The sequence below is a fragment of the Dipodomys merriami genome, unplaced genomic scaffold (genome assembly GCF_024711535.1).
Source record: "Dipodomys merriami isolate MVZ:Mamm:240054 unplaced genomic scaffold, mDipMer1.0.p SCAF_52, whole genome shotgun sequence".
Taxonomy (NCBI): Eukaryota; Metazoa; Chordata; class Mammalia; order Rodentia; family Heteromyidae; genus Dipodomys; species Dipodomys merriami.
This window is the reverse complement of record NW_027206091.1, coordinates 3,194,237-3,205,231: the sequence shown is the minus strand read 5'-3', so window position 1 is coordinate 3,205,231 and position 10,995 is coordinate 3,194,237. Positions and strand designations below refer to the sequence as shown.

General features: G+C 53.8%; 1 protein-coding gene across 3 annotated transcripts; it reads left to right on the top strand.

Annotated features, from left to right (window-relative positions):
- Nucleotides 1–1,645: 1,645 nt before the first annotated feature.
- LOC138811034 (protein C19orf12) lies at nucleotides 1,646–10,165 on the top strand. Of its 3 annotated transcripts, none has more exons than XM_069998519.1 (3): nucleotides 1,646–1,852; nucleotides 5,340–5,509; nucleotides 7,958–10,165. In XM_069998519.1, the coding sequence occupies exons 2-3, from the start codon at nucleotides 5,350–5,352 to the stop codon at nucleotides 8,221–8,223; spliced, it is 426 nt and encodes a 141-aa protein (XP_069854620.1). In that variant the 5' UTR covers nucleotides 1,646–1,852; nucleotides 5,340–5,349; the 3' UTR covers nucleotides 8,224–10,165. The 3 variants fall into 3 exon arrangements, with proteins under 3 accessions (XP_069854620.1, XP_069854621.1, XP_069854619.1); XM_069998520.1 differs by lacking the exon at nucleotides 1,646–1,852 and adding an exon at nucleotides 1,884–1,978; XM_069998518.1 differs by lacking the exon at nucleotides 1,646–1,852 and adding an exon at nucleotides 2,454–2,547.
- The last annotated feature ends 830 nt before the right edge of the window (nucleotides 10,166–10,995 follow it).

Sequence of the window (10,995 nt, the reverse complement as noted above, 5' to 3'; positions counted from 1 at the left end):
TTTTTTTTTTTTTTCAGGAGACAGATTTTGGGGGTGAAACTTAGCTCTGTCAGGCTCATTTATAAATGCTTAGAATTCCTAGATTTTTTTTTAAGAGCAGCTAATCCTGGAACTTTTTTTTAGGGGGGGGGGTGCCCATGGGGCCTGAACTCTAGCCTGGGCACTGTCCCTCAGCGCTTCAGCTCAAGGCTAGCGCTCTACCATTTGAGCCATCGCGCCACTTCTGGTTTATCTTGGATCACCCAGAGGCATTGGCTGGACATCTAGTTTGAAGGGCTGAAGTGGATCACCCAGAAATGGCTCTGAAGTCCTAACCCTATGGCTGTGTGACACACGGGGACTTTGATGGTATTGAGTGAGGGGAGGTGGTTGGATTGGTCATTATTATAACAGGCCTTGTGTCTTTATTAGAAGAGAAGAAAAGTTGGAGCCTGGCACCAGTGTGGCTCATGCCTGTAATCTTAGCTACTTGGGAGGCTGAGATCAGGAGGATCGCAGTTCCAGACCAATGACAGAGACGTTCATGAGGCCTCTTCTCAGCCCATAGTGATGAGCAATGCTTTGAACCTGTCAATGCATGCCATGTGGGAGGCTAAGCTTGAGAGGGCCAGCCAGGACAGAAATGTCCACAAGCTTCTATTTCCACAGAGGGACGCTAGGACAATGACAAGAAGGCAAAACTAGGGCTGGGAATGTGGCTTAGTGGTAGAGTGCTTGCATGAAGCCCTGTTTCAATTCCTCGGTACCACATACACAGAAAAAGCTGGAAACTGCTGGCTGCCGGTGACTCATGCTTATAATCCTAACTACTCAGGAGGCTGAGAGCTGAGGATCGCAGTTCAAAGCCAGCCTGGGCAGGAAAGTCTATGAGCCTCTTATCTCCAATGAACCACCAGAAAACTAGAAGTGGTGCTGTGGCCCAAAGTGGTAGAGTGCTTGCCTTGAACTCAAGAGCTGAGGGACAGCACCCAGGCCCAGAGTTCAAGCCCCACAACCGACCAAAAACCAAACCAAAACAAAACAAAAAAACCCAAACTCCCTGTACTGTTCTGAATTCAAACCTCAGTACCTCAAAGAAAATGAGAAAATCAACACAGGCACACCGTGAAAATGGTGATGGTGTTTCAGGAATTTTTCAATCTCGGCTGGTCTTGAACTATGATCCTCTAGATCTCAGCCTCCTGAGTAGCTAGAAGGACAGGCGTGAGCCACCAGGCAATCCGATCGCCCAGCTCACATTACTTCAGTCCTGAGAATAAGCCTATGAGATGAACAATGTAATGTGTCTTCCCAGAGGAGGAAACTGAGGCACGACATTGAAAAACATTCCCAAAGTCACTCACTGATAAATAAGTGCCACAAACCAGTGGCTGTACTGTAGAGGGGTGGGGGAGGGTTCCAGTGGGAGGAGCTTCGAGGGGGAGGAGCTTCACGGGGAGGAGCCTCCGGCCCGTGGTGAACAGCTCATCTCCTCTTCCACTCTGATGCTCCTTCCGGGTCAGCATCCCTCCGCGGCCTTTTGGTACCCAACTTGCCAGGTTGAGGACCCGGCGGTCGGGCGGCGCAGTTCCTAGACCGGACGCCAGAGGGCGCCGTGCGCAGGGCCCCGGGCGCCCGGGCGCGCGCCCTGGCGCGGAGACGAAGCCCTGGGCGGTTTGTTCTTGGCTCCAGCCGTGAACTTTGGCCCTGGGAAGTCATCCGAGCCCCAGCCCCAGAGTTCGGGCTCCGTAGCGCGGTCACTGCGCGGCAGCCACGGGAGCTCTAGCTGGGACCGCAGCGCGAGCCCCGGCTGCCCGGCTCAACCCGGGCTCCGTGTCCTCCGGGTGCCCGGTGCCCAGCCGCGTCCGCAGAGGTGACACGCGGGCCTTCCCTGCGCGGTGGCCCTGGGCATTCCCTCCCCGACCCTTGGCCAAATCTCGGCGTGCTTGGCTCGCTCAGTGCCAAGGTCCTTGGGAACGCTTCTGGAAGCATCTTCCAGGTTGGAGCTGGTTCGAGGCCAGCCTGGGGTGTCCGCAGGCCTGGCTCCAGCCCCGGGCGCCCCGGCGCGCTGGGCGAGGGCGCGGGGTCCGTGCGCCCGGGGGTGCTGTCCGGGGTGGGGACCCCATAGTTCGCCGAGCGGCGAGACGAGCTCCCGTCCCAGATCGGGGCCCAGCGCGGTGGCGAGGGGCGGGCGGGGGGGGGCGGCGGGGGCAGGGGGCGGGGTGGCAGGAGGGGGGCAGGGGTGGGGAGGGCAGGGGGAGGGGTGCACGGCGGGGGGAGAGGGGTGCGGGGCGGGAGAGGGGTGCGGGGCAGGGGAGGGCAGGGGCGGCGGGGGCAGGGGGCGGGGTGGCAGGAGGGGTGGGAGGAGGGGGGCAGGGGCGGGGGGAGGGCAGGGGCGGGCGGGCAGCGCCCGACCCGGAAGGCACCGGAGCCGGAAGGCGGGAGGGCGGGGCCTGCGCGCGGGGAATCCGGGTTAAGGCTCCGGGGACCGGGACGGGACCGGGACCGGGATCGGGGTCCGCGGCCTGAGGCTCCGCGGGCTCGGCGCCGGGGCAGCCGGGAGAGCAGGTAACGGGGCGGCTCGGGGGCGGGGCGGGCCGACCTGGGACGCACGCGCGCCTCCCGGGGCCCGGGACGCGGCTGGGAGAAACTGAGGCGCCCAGAGGCTTCGTCACCCCGGAGAGCGAGTGCGGACCGCGGGGAGCGCACCCCGAGGCCGACGCCCAGGCCCGCGCGCACGCGCACCGCCGGCGGGGGGGGACCCCACCTCGGGGGGGTTAGAGCTGGGAGGTGGATGAAGTGAGCTGGGGGGCGCGGCAGCTGCGTTTAAAGAACTGGGGACACGAGGATGGCTGCGGGGTGGGGGCCGGGACACGCGGGGCGGGGGCCATGGGCGGCTGGGCCGGGGCGGGGGTCAGCCCTGGCCAGCCCCGCACTGGCGCTACCCAGGAGAGCAAGGCCAGCCGGGAACCGAGGGACTCAGGCGTGTGAGATCCGGAGGATCGCGGTCCAAAGCCAGCCCCCCCGCCCCCCCAAGGGCAGGAACAGTCAGTAGACGCCCATCTCCAGCTCAGCAGCAGAAAGCCAGCCGTGCTGTGTGGCTGGCCCTGGCCCTGACTCAGGCAGTGAAACGCAGCCTGCGGCCCAAGCCGGGCGGGTCTGCATCCTGTGCACACGCAGGAGTGTGCTCAAGCCCAGGACCGAAGCTGTGCAAATTCCCAGACGCAGAAAGCGCTGAGGACCGCAGCCAGGGAGAGCCTGCTCTCATGAAATTGTCTATTTGTCTATTGAGCAGTGCTGGCGATCACACCCATTTAATAGTGGGCTTCATCTCTGATAGTGTTAAAAAGAAGGGAAGGAAGGAAGGAAGGGTGAGAAAGAAAAAGAAAGAGACAAAAAGAAGGAAAGAAAGAAAAGAAAGAAGGAAAAAAGAAGGGGACGTGAGCCGGGTGCAGGGCTCACACTGTCACCCCAGGTACTCAGGAGGCTGGCTGAGCCCTGAGGATCCTGGTTCAAAGCCAGCCTGGGCAGGAAAGTCTGTGAAACTCTCATTTCCAATAAACTAGCAAAAAACAAAAAGAAAAGGTGTGAAGAGGAGGCTGTAGCTTGAGTGAAAAGGCTCAAGGACAGCACTCAGGCCCTGAGTTCGAGTCCCAGTACTGACACAAAAATACACACAAATGCTTGCACGACCAAACGTGCTTGGTCAATACAGTTTCCCCCATACACCAGTTTCTCTATCCCATCCCTTTAACAAGCGCCCCAACATAGTGATCTGAGGAGGAGGAAGGAGGAAGAGGAAGGCCTCCCCTCCCCCACCCCAGCTCTAAGGAGCAGAACCGGCTCTGCTGTTTATTTTACTTTTGTTTTTTCTTTATGTTTTTGCTGGTATTGGGAACTTGAACTCAGAGCCTTAGTTTTCTTTTTCTTTCCTTTCATTTCTTTTTTTTTTTTTTTTGTGACAGTCCTGGGGCTTGAACTCAGGGCCTGGCCACTGTCCCTGACCTTCTTTTGCTCAAGGCTAGCACTCTACCACTTGAGTGACTATTTGGTACTAAGGAATGGAACCCAGGGCTTCATGCATGCTAGACAAGCACTCTACCACTAAGCCACATTCCCAGCTTGAGCCTTAACTTTTTTTTTTTTTTTTGGGTCGGCCATGGGCCCTGAACTCTGGGCCTGGGGCACTGGACAGAGCTCTTCAGCTCAAGGCTAGCACTCTACCACTTGAGCCACAGCGCCACTTCCGGCTTTTTCTGCTTATGTGGTGCTGAGGAATTGAACCCAGGGCCTCATGCATGCAAGGCAAGCGCTCTACCACTGAGCCACCTTCCCAGCCTCCTGAGCCTTAACTTTTTAATTCAAGATTGATCAGTTAAACCACTGTTCCTGCCCAGGCTGGCCTTGAACGTACTCCTCAGATCTCAGCCTCCTGAGCAGCTGGGATTACAGGCGTGAGCTACTCCTCCCAACCACCTGGAATTCCTTTGGTTTCTTTTAACCACTTTTCTGGCTTATCTTGTCTCTGACTCCAATGTCCAAGAGTGGAATAATATGGCCTTCTTATAGCAGTTGCTCAAGAACCCCAGTGGTGGGCATTGCTGAGAATCTGTAATGCCCACACTCCCCCATTGCTCTCTCTCCATACAACTTGACCTCATTCTTCCAAGCATCTTCTTGCCATAGTTTATCTGCCCAGGGCCCCCATAACAGGCAAGTGCCAGGGCACTCCAAGAGTCCTTACTGCCCTAGACACCGCTGAGGCTTGCTGCTCTCCGCCAGGCCTGGCATAGGCTGAAGGTTGCTGGAACCAATGGAAAGGTCTGCTGATGAGCCAGGGGATCTGGTGGAAGCCTGGAATCCCAGCTACTCAAGAGGCAGAGACCTGAGGATCATAGTTTGAGGCTAGGAAAAAAAAAATCCCTGAGTCTCCAAGGAATCGCTGAAAAACCAGAAGTGTAGGTGTGGCTTGAGTAGTAGAGCACCATCCTTGAGCAGAAAAGCCAAGAGAGAAGGTGAGGCGCTGAGTTCGAGCCCCACTACCAGCACAAAAAAGAAAGACAAGGAAGGGAAGAAGCAAGATGTAAGAGAATGGCCCAAGATGGGTCTATAATCTTTAATAAGTTGGAAATTAATTGGAAGGCAGAGAAAAACTCTCTCCTGTCTGAGGCTTTGCTTTGTGAATTATCCCATTCATGAATATTTCCCGTGATGCCCTCTGCTCTCATGGCTAGGGTTGGCCTGCATCTCTGCAGAAAAGGATGGAGTCCCGCCCTCCACACTGTAGAAGTGCAGCCATTGGGTGGAAACGCCCACACCCCAAGCTCATTTGCATTTTCTCCCCTGTACTTTTTCCATAGGTTGGTCGGTATGCCCATCGTGGTCCAAGACGTCATGCAGCTGCTCTGCTCCATCTCCGAGGAGAGGAAGATGCAGGCTGCCGTGAAGCATTCTGGGAAGGGCGCCCTGGTCACAGGGGCTGTGGCCTTTGTTGGTGGCCTGGTTGGTGGGCCCCCAGGACTGGCTGTTGGTAAGTGTGACTATTTTGTAGACATACTGTCTGGGGGCGGTAGTGATTGAAAAACAGTCTTTGAAGCAGGGTACCTGTGGCTCGGACCTGTAAATCTCATCTGTTTAGGAGGCTGAGATCTAGAGAATCAGGGTTCGAAGCCACCCCCCGGCAGAAAAGTCTGTAAGACTCTTATCTCCAATGAACAATCGAAAAGTTGGAAGTGGAGCTGTGGCTCAATTGGTAGAGCTCCAGCCTTGAGCAAAAAGGCTCAGGAACAGCATTCACGCCCTGAGTTCAAACCCCAGGAGAGCACAAAAGAAAAAAAAGACATTTGTGGGGACACAAGACTTCCTTGGCTCCCCCCACCCTTGTCCCACCACTGATCCTGGGTGACAGTGGCATTTGACCTAGAAACGGAGAGTGAGGCGTTTGCAGGTTGATATTCTCGGTGATTTTTTTTTTTTTTAATTTGGCCGTAAGTGCTTCTGTAAATCAAACAGTCATGTTCTAAAGATCTAGTGCACAAGAGTTTGCCAGGCACTGGTGGCATCTTAGCTACTCAGGAGGCTGAGATCTAAGGATCTCGTTTGAAGCCCACCTGGGCAGGAAAGTCTCTGAGACTCTGAACTACCAGAAAACCAGAAGTGGAGCTGTGGTTCAAAGTGGTAAAGCACTAGCCTTGAGCAAAAGAGCTTGGGAACAGTGCCCAGGACCTGAGTTGATCACCAACACACCCCTTCCCCTCCCCCACAAAAAGAGTTTAACCCTTGTTGGCTCTAAGTGTTTCATGGATGTCCTGGGAAGGGGAGGGGGGGCGGGAGGGAGAGAGACTCAGTCAAGTATGTAAATTAGCCATTTTCCCTGCATACGGGTGTTCCTTTGTTTCAGAGAGTGGGAGGGGGGGGCGTAGAGGGAGGGAGGGAGGGAGCACTTTCAGTTTTGGCAGTCCTGGAGTTTGAAGTCATAGAGTTGTGTTTGCAAAGAAGGTCTTTTACCACATGAGCCACATCTCCTGTCATTTTTTGTTGTAGTATTTTTTTGGTCAGTTTTTGGTTTTGTTCTTTTTTTTCAGATAAGGTCTCATGTTTTTGCCTGGTTGGCCTTGGCCTGTGATCCTCTAACCTGATTGGCTTGGATTGCAGGCATGAGGCACAGGACCAGCCCACATTGCTTGTCTTCTGAGTCCAGTTGGCAAGCAGCTATTCTGTGTGTGTGTGTGTGTGTGTGTGTGTGTGTGTGTGTGTGTGTGTGTGTGTGTGTGTGTGTGTGTGTGTGTGCTGGTACTAGGATTTGAACTCAGGTCCTGGGCACTGTCCTTTCATTTTTTTCATTCAAGGTTGCTGTTCTGCCAGTTGAGCCACACCTCCACTTGTGATTTTTGGGAGGTTCATGGGAGATTCTAGAGTCTCACGAACTTTCCTGCCCAGGCAGGCTTCAAACCACCATCCTCTAGATCTCAGCCTCCTGAGTAGCTAGGATGTGAGGCATGAGCTATCAGTGCCTGGTTTGAGCAGGTGTTTTACAGAATCCCTTGTGTGTGCCTGATTAGACGGGACCCACCGTGCTGGGAGGAATTGCGTGGGTCCTGGGTTTCTCTGTGTCATTCCTTCAGACTCGTGGCGCTGGACCACGTCACTGGGGAACATTGACCTTGAAAGCTTCCATCCATTAGGTCACGGGGGCTGGAATTTTCTATGGTGAAAGTTCTCTGTTTGCTGTTCCCTCCCTTAGCTTTGTACAGCATCTCATTGGCAGTATTTTAAAGTTGTTAAGCATTTGTAAAGATACAGATCTGTTCCTCGTGGCAGACAGTGTCTGGCCTGTGTGTGTGTCTGGGGTGGGGGTGGGGTTGTTGGGGTGCACATGTGCCCGTCCTGGGGTTTGAACTCAGGGCCTGGATGCTCTCCATAGCTTTTATCCTCATGGCCAGTGCTCTATCACTTGAGCCACACCTCCACTTGTAGCCTTGTACTGATCGATTGGTGATCAGAGTCCCACAGACTTTCCTACTTGACTGGCTTTGAACCCAGATCCTCAGATCTCAGCCTCTGGAGTAGGTAGGATGAGAGCTGTGAGCCACTACCAGCTTCCATACATCATCTTAAGCTGAGCACCGTTGGCTCACGCCTGTCATCCTAGCTACTCAGGAGGCTGAGAGGGAGAGGATCATGGTTCAAAGCCAGCCTGGGCAGGAAAAATCTGTGAAAATCTCTCCAAGGAACCACCACAAAAGCCAAAAGTGGAGCTGTGGCTCAAGTAGTAGAGCACTAGCCTTGAGCAAAACAACAACAGAAAGAAACCAACAAAACCAAAAACCCTCAGGGACAGCCCCACACCCTGAGTTCAAGTCCCAGCACTGGCACAAAACAGGAACAAAACCATTAAACCTTTCGCTCACATGAAGAGGCTTGGAGTGGGAACCTTGGGTCTGCCCATTACCGACTCCCTGGCCTTTGTGTTTTCTAGGGGGTGCCGTCGGGGGTCTTCTCGGAGCCTGGATGACCAGTGGCCAGTTCAAGCCAGTCCCGCAGATCTTGATGGAGCTGCCCGCCTCTGAGCAGCAGCGGCTGTTTGCCGAGGTGGAGGCCATCGTGCGGGGTCTGGACTGGGCGGACGCGGTGCAGCTCACAGCCCTGGTCCTGGGCAGCGAGGCCCTCCAGCAGCAGCTGCTGGCCCTCGTGGTCAACTACGTCAGCAAAGAGCTGCGGGCTGAGATTCGCTATGAGGACTAGCCGGCTGCCTCATCAGCCTGGGTGCTGAGTTCTAATCCTGCGCGGGTGTAGGAGACCAGCTGGGGTTTGTGTTGCAGGGGGCTGGAGCCCTAACGAGCCTGTGATCATCCCCGGGGGCAGGAAGGATTGTCCACTTCTCCTGCTGAGCTGGCCAGGTCTGGTTCTCTCTCGGGACCGCATCCCCGTTGTTTTTGTTTTTGATTTTTGCAGGGTGTGTTGATTCCTTCCAGAGTCTCACAGCCTAGCTGGGCGCTGGTGGCTCACACCTGTCATCCCAGCTACTCAGGAGGCTGAGATCTGGAGGATCACTGTAGATTCTAGAAATCTCACTGGCAGTTCACATCTGTCACACTACTCAGAAGGCTGAGATCTGGAGGATCGCGGTTCGAGGCCAGCCTGGGCAAGAATATCCATGAGACTCTTATCTCCAAGGAACTGGCAAAACACCAACACTTGGAAGTGGAGATGTAGCTCAATTGGTAAGAGTGCCAGCCTTCAGCACAACAAAAGCTCAGGGACAGCACCCGGGTCATGAGGGCAAGCCCCAGGACTGACACTGAAAATAAAGTGTCAAAAGCAGCCAGAATCATGCTGATTCGCACTCGTCCCAACCATGGGATGTCTTGGGTCCTTGGAGGAAGATAGTGGCCTGCTCATGAGCCGTGTGACACTAATGGCAGGCACCGAAGGTCCCTGCTATCTCCATCCTGCCTCCTCCCTCTTCCTAGGGCCTTGTCTTCTTCATAGGAAAAAACAAACAAACCAAAATCATAATATTTGTGTATTGTATTTTTAATTTTCTTCTCTAGATTTAGGTTAAACATTACTTAAAATATCGGGCCTCTAATTCCCGGGTTCAAGTGATCTTCCTGTGTAAGTCCACCACTCCCAACTTCATTTTTAAAAACTGTATTTTCTAGGCCGGGTGCTTGTGGCTCACACCTGTAATCCCAGCTCTTCAGGAGGCTGAGGTCGGAGGATCACAGTTTGAGGCGAGCCCAGGTCACAAAGTCTTTTAGCCCCTTAATCTCCAATGAATCTGTCGGAAGTGTGGCATGTTGGTTGTAGTGGAGGAGTGCCAGCATGGAGCCACGGAACTAAGGGAAGAGAGTACCTGGCACCCAAAACTCAAAACAAAAACGTGGTGTCCTGAAAACGCTTTCCCCGGTGTGCTCTAACCACAATGTGTAAGTTGCGGGGCAAAAGACAAAAGTACAAAGGGATCTAGTGTGTACGGCCAGGTACAGTGGTACAGGCCTGTGGTCCCAGCTACTTAGGCCGAGGCAGGAACATCACTTGAGTTCAGCCATCCAGTGCCAGACTGAGCCATCTAATAAAACCCAGTTTCACAGTGGGATATTCTCTTAGTCTACAATTTGCAGTTGTGGTATGTGTGCGTGCGCCAGGATGGGGGCTTGAACTCAGGGCTTGGGTGCCGTCCCTGAACTTTTTTGCTCACAGCTGGCGCTCTACCATTTGAGCCATGCCCCTCTTTCCGGCTTTTTGCTGGCTCGCTGGAGATAAGAATTTCACAGACTTTTCCTGTCCAGGATGGCCTTGAACCTCATTCTTCAGGTCTTAGCCTCCTGAGTAGATAGGATTACCTGCTTGAGCCACGATGCCCAGCTGAGGCATACTGTTTCAAACTCACTTTGCTCACAAAGGGTTAAACCAGAAGGACTTCCTTCCCCCTTCCCCCTCCCCCTGCCCCAAGTTGAAACTGTTTTGTTTTGTTTTTGGAAGGTGTCCTTGGCAGTGTCTCCGTCTGCTAATTTCACCATAAGAACACTAGTGGGGAGGGGGGGGGGTTTGGTTTAGTTGGGCGGGCCCAGAGAGAGACCCTGTCTAAAATAGTGACCTGTGCATTTGATTGAATGAGTGTGAATTATTTCTTTTCATCTGTGCTTTTATTGGAAAACAGTAAATATATTTTTGTTGTGGTGGTGTGTTTGTATTTATTTGTGCTGCTTACTGGGCTTGAACTCAGGGCCTGTGCTCTCGTTTTTGTTTGTTTTGTTGCTCAAGACTAGTGCTCTCCCACTTGATCCACAGCTCCACTTCTGGCTTTTTGGTGGTTCAGTGGAGATCAAAGTCTCATGGACTGTCCTGTCCCAGACTGGCTTTGAACCATGATCCTCCAGATCTCAGCCTCCTGAGGGGCCTGGATGACAGGTGTGAGGCAGTGGTGTTGGGCTCTATTTGTTAGGTTGATTGCTTGTGTGTTTGCTTTTTCCACTCAGATTCTGACTGTGTAGCCAGGGTGGCCTTCAAACTCCTGATTCTCAGGCTTTGTGAATAGGTTGTACCATGCCTGGCTTCTGTGATTATTTTTGATTCGGTGTCCTCAAGACACTTAATATAGCCTAGCACCCGTGACTCATGCCTGTAATCCTAGCTACTCAGGAGGCTGAGATCTGAGGACTGAGGTTCAAAGCCAGCCCAGGGCAGGAAAAGTCCCTGAGACTCTTATCTCCAATTAACCACCAGAAAACTGGAAGTGGTGCTGTGGTTCAAGTGGTAGAGCTCTAGCTTTGAGCTGAAGAGCTGAGGGACAGCGCCCAGGCCCAGAGTTCAAGTCCCACGACCACCACCACCAACAACAACCAAAGAAGACACTTAACACATCATCTTATCCTGCAGTGAGGAAGCACACACCAATCCCCCTCCCCCTAGTTGTGCAAAACGGGACAAAAGAAGTTCCTACCTGTGCAACGTTCTGGGTTCCATCCCCAGTACCAAAAAAGAAAAAAAAAAAGAGTTCCTACCTTCTAT

Coding starts and splice junctions, on each gene's coding strand:
- LOC138811034 (XM_069998519.1), top strand. CDS start 5,350: ATGCCCATCGTGGTCCAAGACGTCATGCAGCTGCTCTGCTCCATCTCC. Junction 5,510..7,957: donor GCCCCCAGGACTGGCTGTTG/GTAAGTGTGACT, acceptor TGTGTTTTCTAG/GGGGTGCCGTCGGGGGTCTT.